Consider the following 17,299-nt stretch of genomic DNA (forward strand, 5'->3'; position numbering starts at 1 on the left):
GAAAGAAAGGAGGCTGGAAGTTGCTACCTCACTCAGCAGGAAAGAGAAGGTGAAAAGTCTCATTGCTAGTAACTTACTGAGCAGGGAACTAGGCCCCATGGGTACAGATATCTGGGGAGGGGATGAATTGTTGTTAAACCAAACTAAATGTATCTAAGCTAAGCACAAAGCCCCAGGAGCATTTGCTTTGTTCCAAAGAAGTACTTATTAAAGACACTAGTGGAGCTTCTCAAAGCTGAATGTACTGTAGCTGGATCAGCAGTGGGAAAATACAGAAGTAGAATGAAGCCAAACCCTGGAAAGATGCTAGTTAAGGGACTTGGTTCTTCAAGAGACTTTTTGTAAGCGTTTAAGTTTCCAAATTAATATCCTTTCATCATTTACGATAGAGTGACTTGTGTTATTAAATTGACCAAGGACTCAAAGAGCTCCTCCTCACTCTTGATAATTCTATTACTGTTAATAGTCACCATGAATTGACTCCTTAAAGTTGTTAAGGTCACTGCTCATAAAGGAGAGACTCATCTTGCAAGTCTGGTCTTACTTCCCTTCAATCTGACAGACACTTGAGTGAGCTAATGATAAAAATGATGCGGGTCGGATAGGGTCTTAATTAATGGATAGATGAGGATGAGGATCACAACTGAGGAACCAAAGAGACATCACTCTAATGCTCTGTTGTAATGCTTTGCTATAAGCACATTTTATATTTTTGTAATGAAAAATCCTTGTTGTACAAAGATGCTCTGAAAATGTAAGTAAAATCTATAACAATTAGATTATCAACCCATAAATTCTACTAATAGATTTTACTATAAAAATAGCCCCACAAAAAGGCAAAACAAGAACCATAGTATCCATCACTGAAATTACATCATCTAGTGACAAAGAAAACACAACGGTACCCCGATTGCAACTTCATGCAGTAATGTGACCAGATCCAAGTACTATAAAATAATAGTAAGTAGTCAACGAAGATTCAGGATTTAGGAAAGTCATAGAACTTTAAAATATGCTCTTCAATTTACTGGCAGTCTGAAGAGAACAAATAACTTTGTTTTCCTCACCATGTTATCCAAAATGTTCTGAAAACTAGTTTCTGTGTTTTCATTAAGTTAATATTACTGGTATTTACCTATGGTGATCTTGAATTACTCCAATCGATCAGCAAGAAGAAGAAAGATATCTATACAAACCTACATATGGTCCACCGGGTTTGATAACTTTTGTGCTTCGGTTGCGGGATTCCTCCTCTGCCTGGGTCATTCTTTCTCGTGTCATCTGATACGAGTCATTTGTTGCACACACTGTAATTTTATCTTGTATAAATCCCAGGCAATTGAGCTGGGAGGCTCCAGAGCTGTCAAGTAAGTCAGTGGCTTTGTTAGACATGACCTTCATTTTGTACAATAAAGGCAAACAAGAATTATATAATCCTAAAATCAGCAGCCCAACTAAGTTTGCAATCCTAAAATAACTAATATTAATTTTAAATGTAAATGCTATTTAAAATATCTAAGATCCTTCTCTTCACTTTTTTTCATATTCTTTATATAATGGATGAAGTGAGCTCTCAGAGACCAAATCCATAAAACTTTGAAAAAGAAAAAAAAAAATCAGTATTTAGAGTTAGACCAGAGTTCTGATGGGCACTGTAGTTCTTTTATTTAACTGTTAACTATTTTAAAGAATTACCTAACACTGACATGAGGAAAGTTTAAAAGTTTACTTTTAGTAAAACCACAATATACATCCTTTAAAGACTGACTAGTTGAAACGGACTCACCACACATTCTTTTTTATTTTAAATAAGATATTAATTTTAAGGCTAAAATACTGACAAACATTAAAGCTTACTTTAATATTATTAGTCCAAAAAGTTCCTAAAAATTGCAGAATTTGTATTTACTTTGTTAAATCTCTATATAAGATGGCCTACTTATATAGCAAATGCTGAAGAAAACCCACGGCAAATGATTTTTATAGCAATTTTTTTTTAAGGCCAGGCACGGTGGCTCATGCCTGTAATTCCAACACTTTGGGAGGCCAAGACAGGTGGATTGCTTGAGTTCAGGAGTTTGAGACCAGCCTGGGCAACATGGAGAAACCCCATCTCTACAAAAATTAGCTGGGTGCGGTGGCGTGTGCCTGAAGTTCCAGCTATTCAGGAGACTGAAGTGGGAGGGTCTCTTGAGCCCAGGAGGTGAAGGTTGCAGTAAGCTGAGATGGCGCCACTGCACTCCAGCCTGGGCAACAGAATGAGACCCCATCTCAAAAAAACAAAACAGAACAAAACACCTTTTATTGAAATAATAATGAATATTAACATGGACCTAGAAGATGGCTCTGTTTCAAAGTAACATGTTAATATTAGGGTGATCATGGTCACAGTCATAACTGGTATTTTATAAAGAAATTGCTATGGCCTGAAAACAAACTGGAATATAAAAATAATGAAAGTAACACTACAGCTCTGATCATCTATTTCCAAACTTAATTAGAAGTAACTTTGTTATAATACAAAGAAATAAGGGTTGATAATTTTTTTTGAGATGGAGTCTCGCTCTGTTGCCAGGCTGGAGTGCAGTGGTGCAATCTTGGCTCACTGCAAGCTCTGCCTCCTGGGTTCAAGCGATTCTCCTGCCTCAGCCTCCCAAGTAGCTGGGACTACAGGCACATGCCACCATGCCCAGCTAATTTTTGTATTTTTAGTAGAGACAGGGTTTCACCGTGTTGGCCAGGATGGTCTTGATCTCTTGACCTCATGAACACTCGCCTTGGCCTCCCAAAGTGCTGGGATTACAGGTGTGAGCCACCGCACCTGGCTGATAAAATCTTTATAAATTGCTAATAACTGTCTTTACAAATGCTATTTAAGAAAAACACACACAAAAAAAACCAGTTAATTCATCTCATAAATATTTATTGGGCAGGGACTGCATGCCTAGCCATGTGTGAAGCAGAGAGGTTGTGACAAGAACTAACAGTTGTGGTCCCTCTTTCAAGGAACTAATGGGTGACAAGGATGGGCAAACTGGAAATCATAACACAGTGTGACAAATTCCAGGGAGCAGAGGACTCCCAGAAAGGTAATCTCACCTGGACTTCCCAGAGGAGGTGATGCCTGAGGTGATCTAGAAAGATGACTGGACAAGGAGGAAGAAGAATGAAAGTGTTCAGGGAGGACAACTAATCTGTGCAGGCCCAGGAAGAGCAAAAAGAAGGTTTTCAAATTGTCCAAAGAAAGTTGGGAAGGACAATTACAGCTGAAGCTGAAGAGGGAATGAGAAATACATCACAAAGGGCTCTGAGGGTCATGTGTTACAGATTTTGGACCTTATCCAAAGGATAACGAGAGGCTGAAATCAGGGGAGAGAAAATAACTCATTTGTATTGCAGAAAGCTCAATCTGGATGGAGGACAGATTGAGAGGAAGGGGGACACCAGAAGGAAAGAAGAGAGGCCAGTTAGGATGCTACTGAAGGATTACAGGCAAGCAGTGATGGCATGAACCAGAGTAGGGCAGTGAGAGTGTAGAATAGTACACAGCTTCCAGAGATAGTGAGGAAGTGGAACTGACAAAAGGTGGCCGCAGTCAGAGAGAGGTGGGGGAAAAAAGTTAAAGATCATGCCCAGGTCACGAGGTATATGGAAGCTGCTATGTACTGAAACACTGAACACAAGACGAAGGACAGGTTCGGAGATAGGACTGGGAGAAAGAACATAAGTTCAGTGTTGGAGATGGTGACCTTGAAGGAATGAGGAGAAAAGGGGTCTCAGGAGGGAACCAACTGTGAAGAACACTAGTATTTAAGCAAAAGGAAGAAAAGAAGACCACGAGACTGAAAAGCCACAGCTACAGAGGTAGGAAGGAAACCAGAAGAGTACTGTGTAATGTAAGCCACTGGAACAGACGCTACAAGCAGGAGAGAGTGGTCAACAGTGTGCAACACTGGCAACAAGTCCAGAATAATAAGGAACCAATAACACATCCAGTGGATTTTGGGGGCAGGGAGGTCACAGCTCCCTTGGGGAAGCAGTTTCAGTGGAATGGTGGGCACTGAAGCCAGACTTTGGGTTGAGAAGTGAATGTATGAGAGGTTGTTTTTGTTTTTTATTTTCTTTTTTAATAAGACAGACTTGAGCACGTTTGCACGCCAAAGGAAAAAAAAAACCACTGAGAAAGGAATGCTGAGAGAAGAGAAGGTAATCCTCAGAGGAAGTGGGAAAGAGCCGGGAGAGTGGGAGAAAATGACAGCAACAGAGTGAAGGTCTGGTGGCAGAAAGTTTGTATTTCAACATCTCTTCCTATTATTTACTAAGTAATTTACATAGTGAGAATAAGCTGAACACACTGCCACTCATGCAAAGTCAGAAAACAGATCTTTATGCAAAACAAACGGAGCTAAACCCTGTAGGCAAGAAGGTACTCTCTAGAATTCTTCACTCATCCCTTCTCAACCGAATTACCCTGAAAGTTTAAATATTTTAGACAAATGTATATAAATGCTCCCTTAGTCTTTCTCTAGCCTAGCTCACCATTTCCTTCGCTTAAGTGTGCATTATTATACACTATAGGTCCCAGACTATATATTTTTCACTAAGCCTGAAAATGGGTAGATTTAAGGAATTTTTGAAAGGCAATTTTGACTGTGAGATTGATTTCATTTTATATATGAGAAAAGTGAGAATCAAGGAAGTTTAAAAATATAGATAAGAAGACTAGTTAATTTGTATTTGTTGAACATTTATTTACTGAGCATCTGTTTTTACCCTTTTATCTCCAGGTTGAGTCAATAAGCATGTATTTTGAGCTCAGTCAGCACTGTGAAATTAGAAAAAGGGCATAAGAAAGCCTCTGACCTTGAAGAGCATGCACTGTGGTTAGAGAGAAAAGATCCATAAGGAAAATGGAAATTAAATTGAATGGAAAAGGTGGAGCCAGATTATGGACAGGTCAGCTTGCCAGACTGCGAAGTGAAAGCCTAAGAACAAAAGCTAGTGCTTTTGTTTTCCTAGTGGCAGGCTTCAATTTATACCCTTACTACCTCATTTTATAAAGCACCTTGGATTATACAGAGCGGATACATTTGCCCCAGTATTCTCACAATAAGTGTTTCTATTCTCTTACTGCATCATATATAGTTTTGTAAGTGACCTTAAATCCTTTTCCAAACAAGGAAGGTAGAATAACCACACAGGGTATATATAATGTAAGAGTAAAGCCATATTACTTACAATGATATGAATGCTTTTGAAGAGAGGATTAAGCTCCTTAATAAAATTCCTAAGGGGATATTGTTCAATTTGATATCAAAATGTGCTCACATTTTGATATCAAACAACAATCTAGAGACAAGCACCACAATTAAAAATTAGTGTACCATGTTGTGTGTAAAGAATACTGGGGTGGGAATTAGAAGAACTCAGTTCTCATTTAGCCTAGCCACTAACTAACCAGCTACATAACTCTGGATAAATCATCTGTGAAATGAAGGGATTGACTCACACAATCACTAAGGACCCTTATACTTGGTGATTCCATAATCTGTCATAGTGCTGATCAATAGAACATTTTGCAAGAGTGAAAATGTTATATAACTGTGCTGTCTACTATGATAGTAACAGGTAGCTACTGAGACCATAAAATGTGGTTAGTTAGTGTGAATGTGCAACGACGTTTTAAATTTTATTTAATTTTTTATCAGTTGAAATGTAAATAGCCAATGTGGCCAGTGGCCATCACAGTGGACAGCACAGAAAAGTCCATATAATCTACAATATAGCAATTTATGCCAAAACATTTAAGTTTGAAGGTGGGTAATTTTCAGAAAGCAACATGAATATATCCTCGGGGAAAATGACAGATTAAATAACAAAAAGTTACTTAGTCACCTTAAATGGGAGGATAAAGGTAAAACTCTGTCAGTGTCTTATTTTGTATCTCTGCCTCCTGTACCTGCTGGAAACATAACTTTGCTTCTTCTTTTCCCCCACATTGAGCAAGTACTTACATAGTTTCAAGTGCTGCACAGATAAGTCACAGAGATACGCTGGTCTAGGGTACTTGGGGCTAATGTCAAAGCCTTACATGAGGAGGAAATGAGAGAGACCCTAACCTCCCTTGTCTATATCCAGGGGCAGAACAAACTCCTTCTGCTCAAGGGCCTATTCTTTAATCAGAAACAACCAAAGCAATGAAGAGTGAAACAAGTGGCTTATTGTTTACAGAGGATCTAAGTAGATAAGCGTTCCATGGTACCCTAGGGTGTGGGTGTGTATATTCTTGTCTTCCTCCCTCCTTTTTTTATTTTTTCTTTTTTTTTAAGAAGAAGAAGAGACTGCTTTACTGGGTCAACTTCTAGTTTCCATGCAGCTGTAGAATAAAGATGTTTAAAAATCTACCTTCTACCTTAGAACATGGCTTGAACAGGGAAGAAGGAAGGCAACATGCAAGATGGATATTTTTAACTTCTTTACCCTGGAGTATGAGCCTCAAATATGCTATAAGATTCTTGCTTAAATTCAATGAATTAAATATTTCTAAAAAAATCCTCAAATTGCCTTTAGTTTTTAAAAACTGCATTTTTATAGGTTAAAAAATATCTTCTGTACCTTAAAAGCCCCATTAGGCCAAAAATCTTTGAACTGTTGTGATTATATCCCCATTACAAATGAAATTTCTATTACACAGTAGGTGCTTAATATTTTTCAGATAAATAAATGAGCTCTGTAATTCAATTTAATACACGTTTATGGATGACTACTATGTATTTTATTGTTTAATTTTCTAAAACCCTCTTAAATAAAAAATTTTTCCCCTTCGGTGTACCTTGAAAAGTACTTACCTGGAGAATGTTTGCTGGATGCAGTCAAAGCTGCCCTGAGGGTTGTCTTTGCCCACATTTGACAAATAAAAGTTAAAGTTATGAACTTCATTGAGGGGATCATTTTTGGGAATTTTGACAAGCTAAAATGAGGGGAAAAGAGAGAAACACCTCAAATTATAAATTTGCCATAGAAAAGTCTTAAGACTGACTTACTGGTTTTTCTAGTGAAAATCATTTTAGACCTAAGCCCTTTTGATATATACATCCTCACAGCATTTAAATGACCAAACAATTCAAGGAATCTGGCAAACATGCCTATAACTTACCAGATTCTTATTTCCATTTTCTACCTTTAAGTGTCAGTAATCACTTCTGCTCAATAGTTTCTATTAGTTTCTAAGAGGAACCCTTTTCATTTCAAAGTAGCAAATGGTTACAGTTCATATGAAAGAGTTATTAGTGAATCTGTAAAAAGCTCTTTCTCTTTTGAGCTATACAAGTTTTGTCTTTGGCTTACATGACCTCCTTCTAAATAGCTTCTAGATATTGAAGCAATCTCTGAGATAGAGTCCATATCCGAATCTTTGGCTCTTATAATAAAAAAACACATTTCATTTTAATTCTTGCTTCTTGGAGTAGTATTTTTGAACAAGAGTAACAGCATAAGGTTAATGCCATAATTACATTCACAGGTAAAAACTGCTGCCCTAAGATGCCATTATACATCCTCATGTTTACAGAAACAGGATCTGCAGCCTACAGAGATGATTCTGTAGGTCACTCCTAGGCTAAGCCCCAGGAAACACTGTGGAACAGGCAGATGTATTTTCTTTGTTGTTGTTGTTATTTTTATTTTTAAATTTTTAATATTTATTTATTTATTTTTGAGATGGAGTCTTCGCTGTGTTGCCTAGGCTGGACTGCAGTGGCGCGATCTTGGCTCACTGCAACCTCCACCTCCCTGGTTCAAGCAATTCTCTGCCTCAGCCTCCTGAGTAGCTGGGATTATAGGTGCCCACCACTACGCTCAGCTAATTTTTTTATATTTTTAGTAGAGACGGGGTTTCACCACAGGCAGATGTATTTTCTACACTCTCGTTCAAGGGCTGGCTTCCCTACTATATGGGAAGTCCCAGGAGCAAAGGGACAGAGTTGTTAAAGACCACTGAGATCCTGCATTGGCCACATTGCCTGATACGTAGTAGGGGCTCAAAAAAGGTGTGTACAATTGGAATCTTCTGTCCTTCAACTGCTCCACTCTTCCTAGTGTCTGAAACCTTTCCTCCCTTGGGTCTGCATGGTGTTAGGTGATAATTAAAAAAAAAGGATTAGTTGGCAAGAATGTAAAATATGACTTAACCAAACTTCAGCTCCCAAACATACAGTCTTAGTAATTTAGCAGACAAGTAGGGAAGGGAAAAGTGTTTTATAATCCTCATTCTCCAAAAAATCTGTCCTTTCCATTATAAGATGAAGGCTCAGCACTAACTTGCTGCTTAGTGTGTATGCACTCACACTCATGAATGGGCACAGGCATGGGCACAGCCATGTATGATTACTGCCTTTGCTCTGCCCTGCAAGACAACCTGCAACCACTGACTTGCTCAATCTAAAAGTCTCCCAAACCTTGACCTATAGGAAAGAACTGCAGCCACCAATTCCTGCCTTCCCTTCCTCCCAACCCTGGAAAAAGGTAAAAAGAAAAAAAGGTAAGAAGGGAGACAATTGTAGTATCTGGCACATAGTAGACATATAATAAATATTTGTTGAAGGAATAAATGAACAAGAAGAAATAAGTCAAAGAAAAATGTTTTTTGAAAGGAGATTCAGACGACTTGTGTAGAGCTTTAAAAAGTCAAATTTCACCAAAGATACTATAGATAGATAATACTCCATAGAGCCTCCATCATCCATGAATTTAAACTATCTTTGACTCCCTACTTGAAATTAGAGACAACTCTTGGCACAAGTTTCTGTGTTTTTATCTATTTTATAAATATCTTTTGAGGGCCCTAACGTTACTCTTTAATTCCCAAAACTTTCCCCAGTTCTAAAGTGCTGTAACTTTGTGAACAAGTCTTAATTTACTCTGTAGGTAGGTACTCATCAGGCTGTCTTACTGGGTGTGCACACTCAGCGCCTAGTTGGCATACATATATTGGCAACTTCTTAATCCTACAGCAGTAGAGGCAAACAGGAGCCAAAGGAATGCTTGCGTCAGGCACAAGGGAACATAAGGCTACCTGCATACTGGTATAACAGTACTCACTAATGTCTGCTTTTGTTTTTCTGGGAAGAGCAGGGTTCTGCTGACAGAGAAGGGATATGCCTAGATAGGTAAGAAAGGTGTGGACACCTGAATGAAATCCCCTCCCTAGGCATGACTCATTTAACTTCCATCCATCTTCTCCCCTAACCCTTCATCTAGATCTGCAGAACCTAGTTGGAGAAATTTTTAAAGTGGTTTTAAAGAGGTCTCATCTCCATATGATAATTCATCTTCCTATGAGGCTCCAGCTTTGGTTTAGATCTAAAGTTTTCCCTACTGCATAGCTCAGGTTTGGGAATATAGCAGTACTTCCATACCTATCATAGAATGTAAGACCATCCTATCTGGTAGACTCTAAACTGCATTTTTTTTTTTGAGATGTAATCTCTCTGTCGCCCAGGCTGGAGTGCAGTGGCATAATCTCAACTCACTGCAAGCTCCGCCTCCCAGTTCCCACCATTCTCCTGCCTCAGCCTCCCAAGCAGCTGGGACTACAGGCGCCCGCCACCACGCCCGGCTAATTTTTTGTATTTTTAGTAGACACAGGGTTTCACTGTGCTAGCCCGGATGGTCTCGATCTCCTGACCTCGTGATCCGCCGGCCTTGGCCTCCCAAAGTGCTGGGATTACAGGCGTGAGCCACTGCGCCCGGCCTAAATTGCATTTTTAAAAGCTTGAATTGTACAGTTTTTTCCCCCTATTTTTCCAGAGTGATTAGAGTCTGTACTCAAATTCTGCAAATGTGCAGTGTTCTTTTAGTGAAAACTTTTAACTTAATGGCTGGAGACCTTTAGTTCAAATGTCCACTAAACAGAGTGTTACAGAAAGCTCTTAACAAACCTTTGTTACTTAAATGTAGCTTTTTCCTTTCTCATTCTCCAAACCACCCAATCCTAACTTCTTAAGTAACATTTATACTTTTTAAGGTAAAATAATTATCTTTCTATGCATTTTTTTCTCTTAAAGCATTATAGTTTGGCCTGATGGTGGACACAGAAGACTTTCATATTCTTGTTTTTTAAAAGTCTCTTCAGTAGGAAAAAAGCTACAGATTTAAAAAATATGATCATGACTAGAATAGAATCAGCTTAAAAAGAAACAAAGTTTTTAAAAAATCATAATCCATGCTATGTACTCACCAAAGTGTTTTGAAATTTGTGTTACACATAGATTAAAACAGTGGTTCTTAACAAGGGGCAATTTTGTCCCCCAGAGGACATTTGGTCTGGGAGGGTGCTATTGGCATGTAGTGGGAGGCCAGAGATACTGCCAAACACCCTACACTGCACAGGACATTCCCTCCAATTACGCAGTACAAAATATCAGTAGGGCCAAGGCTGAGAAATTTTGGATTATAAACAGAAATAGGTCATCCCCTTAGAAAAGAAATCAGAGGCTGGGTGTGGTGACTTACACTTGTTATCCCAGCACTCTGGGAGGCTGAGGTGGGAGGATCACTTGAGCCTGGGAGTTCGAGACCAGCCTGGGCAACATAGTGAGACCCTATCTCTATAAAAATAAAAAATAAAGTGAAAAAAAAAAGAAATACAGAGTAACTTATCTGCAGAGTGCTTTTAATCCCTACCATTTTTCCTTGTTCTTACCATATGCCACACACAATGATAAGATTCTCAGACTGCTAAAGATCAGTAACAAACCACCTCTGTCCTCACCTCTGATAGCAGAACTTCTCAACAGTCTCTCCTACCCACGTGTAACACTATGGGTATATTTGAGCAGTATGCAGACAGGGCAGGGGCAGGCATCAGGGCAAATAGTGTTCACTTTGGGACCAAAGGGTGACTCTTGATGCATGTCCTGAGTTTCTTTGCAGCTATGGAGCTGAAGTGGAGCTTAGAGGTTAGGGAACAGAGGGACATGAAGCCCAGGCCAATCAGAGTTCTACATTGCCTTTTCTTGGTAGTTTCAGAGCAGCATCAATGCAGATGGTATGGTCTGAGCTAATCTGAAGCTTTTCAAGAGCAAGATGTTTTCAGGCAAATTTTACATCCTTAAAATTTCAAAAGGGTTTGTAGACTTAATGCATCTAATTTCTTGAAGATATATTAATTAGACACAAAGTTAATTGTATCAATATCCAAGTATACTCTTAAGAATGAAATGGGTATATAAGGTAGCACTTATGTTTATGGCTGGTAAGGCTGTGTAACAATTTGGCCAATGGACAGGAAGCAGGAGACTTATTGGAAAGAGCAGGTAATATATGACAATTAGGGCAGGTTGGTGAGAGTGAAGCTTTAGAACTAAACTATGGCAACTTCAGAGCAGACCAGAACCTGTGGGATTGTTGAAGGCCAGAGCTAGGGTGGGTCTGAGACCTTGTCTAATCTTCTAAAGCCATTCAGGCAGAGTTTCAGAGGAACCTGTGGATATGCATCAGTCCCCTCTGATATGCAGGAGCCTATTCCATTGTGTATCTAGACAGTTCTTTTTTCCAAAAAGGTTATAAAGCATTTTCTTAAAAACTAGCCTTCAGGTTCATGAAATACGAGGAGGAGGAAGTGAAAATGTACTGACTGCTACTGGTAGACCTAGGGTCAGCTTTGAGGACTGAGGTAATCACCACAGGAAATAAGTTTTGACGTCTGATTTTGAAACAATATTTTTGGAAGACCATTCCTTTGTGAGATAGAAACTTCTCCATTTTAATTTTAGTATTTTAAGCTATTCCTACAGGTCAGTTGGGAACAACTTTTTATTTAGGGACTCATAATCTTGAATTTTTAGCTAAATGCCTTAAGAATAAAATATTATTTAAAAAGTATTAAAATGCTGTGGTTCCAAACAGTTTCTTGTTCAAGATGAAGAATATAAAAATATACCACCATGTCTCAGCAACTGGAAAAGCAGATTTTAATTTTCATTCCAAAAATGAGAGACTGAAAATCAAAGGCTTAGGACCACAATCCACAACCCTCCTCCCAACCTCCTGTCTGTCTTCGATAAAAAGCTACAAAGAAAAAGTTTCAGGAAACTTTCAGACATTTATAATTAGCATAAACACTGTATACCAAGATGTATAAGTCAAAACGTCTAATTACTCTGGGATACAAGCTCAGGCATGTGGCAACAGAATACTGCCTGAAAGGTCATTTCAACACCAAGTCACGGACGTCCTATTTACATAAGGATCTAGGGCAGAAGCACAATGTGCACACTGCTGCAACTTTCTCTTATGTGAATGCTAACATCTGCTGAAAAGCTGTTGGTACCTTTACTGCAGGTTTCCTGTCCTTGAGTCAAATACTTTCTACTCAATATTGGATTGAGGTATACATTAGATTAAAAATAGAACCAGCAACGGTTTTCTTCATTTATTTAAGCGTTTTGTTCTTCTGTGGGATTGCAAAACATTCAAACTTACAGAACTCTTGTTTGACAGACACCTTTTCTGATAAGGTGATTGTAAATGCTCAATGAACCAGCAGTACTATGGTTTGATATGACAATTCCTGGTGTTAAAGTGGACTCATATAGCTGAGTGGGCCAAGATCATCTATAATTTCTTTTTTATAGATTAGGGACAACGAGGCTTAGTGATTTGTTCAAGTTAGAGCCCTATTTAAATTGACAATCCCTGTACTACAAATCCGAGCCTGCTCCATGGCTGTCTGAAACACTCATTACCTTGTAATACTAGCATATTATGTTTATAGTCTTTCCCCCTCCACTAGAATATAAGCTCTGCAAGGACAGAGGCTTTTGTCTGTTGTGTTCCCTGAATATATTGTCAGCACCTCAAGCGGTGCGTGGCACAAAGTAGTCACTCAATGCATATTTGTTAAATGAAAAGGTGGATTAATGCCTGAGCCAGGCCTAGAACTGAAGTGTTTGCTTGCTTTCCACCAGCCATTTCCGAAGCATGCTGAAAAGTTTCCCTATGTGAAAGAGGGGTTCTTTCCTCAAATAAATTTAGGAAATGCCAGGTTAAACAAAATAACTTTCTTTGCTGTGGGTCCTCTCATACTGAATAGTTTCCCAATTTGTATGGCCTCAGAACCCACCTCCCCTCCAGCATCCCAGGAAGCCAGTCCATCTCTTAATTTTATCTAATATCTATTATTTGACTATATATAGACTGTATATATTAGCTTAGATACAAACTTACTGCAAACATTTAAACATTAGAATTCTCTGTTGTTCTCAAATTATTTCTAGACTCTTGATTCTGTGATTTCCTTAAATCTAGAAAATATAATTTAAGCTAGAGAAATATATTTGCATGTACTATTCAGGTTCCACAGTTTAGGGACAGAATAATCTAGAATCAGAACAGAAAATAGAAACCTCAACCTGAAAGCCACATATGCTATTTTTAAATCTAGACCTGCAGTTATGACTTTAGGCCCAAACATTATGGGTTGAGGGGAGAAAAAAAAAAAGCCTCTCAGATCAGCCCAGATGTGCAAACCAATGCTGAAGGGTGGAGGAGTAGGAAGGGGAGGGTAGCCTTCACTGGCAATAGAAAAAGTTAAGTATTAGAGAAATCAATAAGAGCTAAATATTCCTACTGACAGGGAAGGGCAGGGGGTAGAGAGGATCCAACACATATTAGAGCCATCTGAAATTTCCATATGATAGCTATTTTACTGAGGAGAGTAGTGCAAAATGCCAAATTTTTCTAGCACAAAGAGAAATATTGGCAGTTATCCCCAAAATTCAGGTCATATAACAATAATTCAGGAATTATAATTAATAAATAATTCAGGAAAAATAAGTCCATTTATTTCCTTCCATTGTTCCTCTTTAGCAAGATGTATATTAAGCAAGGAAAAAGTAAGGTGAAATTGCTTTCCTTGTTATTTTTCACATGGTTCCCCTGGATCCAGTATTAAAATTTCTAGTTCTGGATTAAAGAGTAGAGCAGCCTAATACTGAGGTTTCCTATTTCTCTTATTTCCGTAGGATATAGTCTTATTAGAAAAATAATTCCTGAGAACTGCATTCTCATCCCTAATGTATTCTTTTAAATTTATGACCATTTTGGAGAAAATATCATCAATGGCAACATTTCAAAACCAATTTTAATTACAAATACACAATAACATCGATGGAAGTAAAGTAGTAGTTTTTAAAAATCAAATACACCCAATACACTCAGTTGCTATATAACTGAAATTACAAAAAACTACCTTGAGTAATTTTTGGCTCTCTTAATATGGCTTCTCTATTAATATGAAACTAGCCTTCTAAATGTTAGTGTGTCTGGTAAGATGACATGGATTAATTGATTCTTTCATTTAATTCACTTATTCCACACATATTAACTGAGTACTACCGTGCTAGGCACTGTTTAGGTTTCTATGACATAGTAGTGAATAAAACTGACAAAGATTCCTGCCATTGTGGCACATATGTATAAAAGTCCAGGAACGAGATAATGATGCCTAGGACCAGGACAGGGAGAAATGGATGGATTTGGGATGTATTTTGCAGGTACAGGCAGCAGGATTCCTAGACATATTAAATATAAGAAATGAAGGGGAGAAATCAAGGATGACTCCAGGATATTTTGCCTGGAAGAATGGAATTGTTTCAGTATGTGTATGTGTACATATAGACATATATATACACATATATATGTACATATATTTTACTTTGAATGTGATAATGAGCACCTTAATGTAAATGAATCCATTAACTGGTTAAGTGTACTTCTTATTTTTAAATACTGTACAACTGACCAATGTTGGTTTCGTCAGCTAAAAAGGGGCTTCAAAGGGAGTTTTCTTATGATTCATTTTTGTAGCTTCATGGCTAAAAAGTATCTAGAAGAACCCAGGTGTCTGAGTGTGTTGTTTGGTAGTTGGGTATTTCCACGAAAAAAGGGGTGATGACAGTTACTGGCAGAGGAAAGATGGAAATAGCAGATTAGTACTAGAGATATTGCATCAGGGAAAAGGTATACAGACTATGGAGCATGCGAGAACAGAAACTTTGTTTAAAAATGAATGCAAAGTTGAACCAAGTGCCAAAGTGGTTTTGAAAGAGAAGTGAGACAGCCATCGAGAAAATCTAAATAGTTTCTTCAAAATGCAGTCATGGCTGGGCTAAGCCACAAGTTCTTCTTTGGTGGCAAAAACTAAAACCTCCCATTGGGTTCAGCAACTTATCATAAAGCTGCATTTCATTTTTGTTTTATTAACCAGTCCCTTCCAAAATTTAAATATACAAAGCTGATATAAACTAAATTATCATCTCGTTCCTAAATCTTTCCACCTTCCCACATTGCCCAGTTAATAAGCCATCATTCATTTAGTGCTGAGATTACTGGCATCCTGATGAGTGAAATTTGACTCCTCTCTCTCGCACTACTCCACACCCCTCAACATCCACATAATCGTAAGACTTACTGCTTTTTCCTTCTGAAACATTTCTTAAATCTATATTCTTTCCTCTGCTTTGACTCAGTATTACCTTTTGCCTGGACAACTTGGCTTTCGGCCTCCATTTTTGAACTGTTCTCAATCCCGTCATCTAATCATTCAGCTGCCATCCTCTAATCATTCAGTTTTATCAACAACTATTCTTACAAAATGTCAATATGACTCTGTCAGTCTCAAGGGTCATTTATTTCTTCATGACTTCCTACTACTTACCAGTAGTAGATGTAAGCTAAGTCTTAATAGTATATATAAGTTTCCTTGTCAGCACTCTTGCTACTAAACCTGTTTAACTGGGCCTCATCTCCACCTTGTATTTCATGTTCCAGCAGCAATACCGTGCTTGTTGGGTGCCGGAACATGCTTCTCTGTGTCCCCACTTCTTGCCTTAGCTCATGCTAACTTAATGTGAGTTCAGCTTGGGAGTCCTTCCCTCAGGAGCCTTTGCTTTCCCAGTGAGGTGCATTTAGAAGCCCGCTTTCTGAGTCCCCATGGTCCCCTCACTTCCAGGCGCTCATCGCTACTGCTGCCTTCACTACATTGTATATGCTAAGTACTCATTTATTTGCCTTTCTCTCCCACTAGACTGTGAGTTATTTGGAGACAAGGACCATGGTCTTACTCACTTTTTTTTTTTTTTTTTTGAGACAGAGTCTCGCTCTGTCGCCCAGGCTGGAGCACAGCGGCGCGATCTTGGCTCACTGCAACCTCCGCCGCCTGGGTTCAAGCGATTCTCCTGCCTCAGCCTCCTGAGTAGCTTGGATTACAGGTTTGCACCACCACATCCGGCTAATTTTTGTATTTTTAGTAGAGACATGGTTTCACCATGTTGGTCAGGCTTGTCTCAAACTCTTGACCTCGTAATCTGCCCACCTTGGCCTTCCAAAGTGCTGGGATTACAGGTGTGAGCCACTGCGCCCGGCCGGTCTTACCCACTTTTATATATATTTGAAACACAGTAGAGTAGATACCTAATAAATATTTGTTAGATTTATCTGAAGAAACTTAGAATTAGATTAAATTCACTCAGAAGGTGCCTTATGTCAGGGATACTAAAAAATTATAAATGGATTTGAAATAGATGACTTAAGAATCTGTTGAGAACCAGGGTTCCCCAGAGAAGGCAAAAATAAATTACAAGATGAAAGGAAGGGTAAAAAAACAAAAAACAAAAAACAAAAAAACTCCCACACAGCTGCCTGCTGTGTGGTACAAATGTCAGGATGAGAAAGTTTCTAACCTCTCTTGTGCTATGTTTAGCCCCAAAGCCTAGGCCAAGTGGCTTCCTGGGTTTGTGGGACTTAAGTTCATATTATACATTTTTCTTTCTAAAAAGTTTCTTCGTCTTTATTAAAATACTCGCCGAATACTCCGGCTTCACGAAATTCCATTTGAAAGTATGACCCAACCTCTTTAAAACCATTTTGTATTTTTAAAGAATTTAGAATGTAACCATACTAAATAATTCTAAGTTTAGTAATTCTTCTTGTCAAGTAGGAAGCAGAATTTTGTTTTAAAAAATGGTTTCTCAGAAACAAAGCCCAAACCTGAATTCTACAAGGAAAAAAAATCTTAAATATGAATGGCAACTTCCAATTCATTGCCAATCTCCTCTCCTTGTACCCTGGAGCCTTGAGCAACGTTCTTTTGCATTATGCCAGGAAGAACTGCTGGCAAATGTACGTGGGCTTAGAATTCATGACTGCAGTCAGCAGCAGTTGTGTAAATCTAGGGAGAGACTGGTATTTGACACCTGCAAGTCCTCAAGGTTAACAGAAGTCTCAAAAAGTCCAAGCC

The 17,299-nt window shown here is 38.5% G+C and overlaps 1 protein-coding gene across 2 annotated transcripts in view; it reads right to left on the minus strand.

Moving 5' to 3' along the window:
- ELL2 (elongation factor for RNA polymerase II 2) overlaps window positions 1-17,299 on the minus strand; it is a 74,149-nt gene that overhangs the window by 25,324 nt on the left and 31,526 nt on the right. For both annotated transcript variants that reach the window (XM_002815753.6, XM_009240914.4), the window contains 2 exons: window positions 6,849-6,970; window positions 1,197-1,360 (listed from right to left, as the gene is read on the minus strand). In XM_002815753.6, the coding sequence (XP_002815799.1) occupies window positions 1,197-1,360; window positions 6,849-6,970 (286 nt within the window). The remainder of the gene's footprint in view (window positions 1-1,196; window positions 1,361-6,848; window positions 6,971-17,299) is intronic.

Source organism: Pongo abelii, chromosome 4 (assembly GCF_028885655.2).
Source record: "Pongo abelii isolate AG06213 chromosome 4, NHGRI_mPonAbe1-v2.0_pri, whole genome shotgun sequence".
Lineage (NCBI taxonomy): Eukaryota > Metazoa > Chordata > Mammalia > Primates > Hominidae > Pongo > Pongo abelii.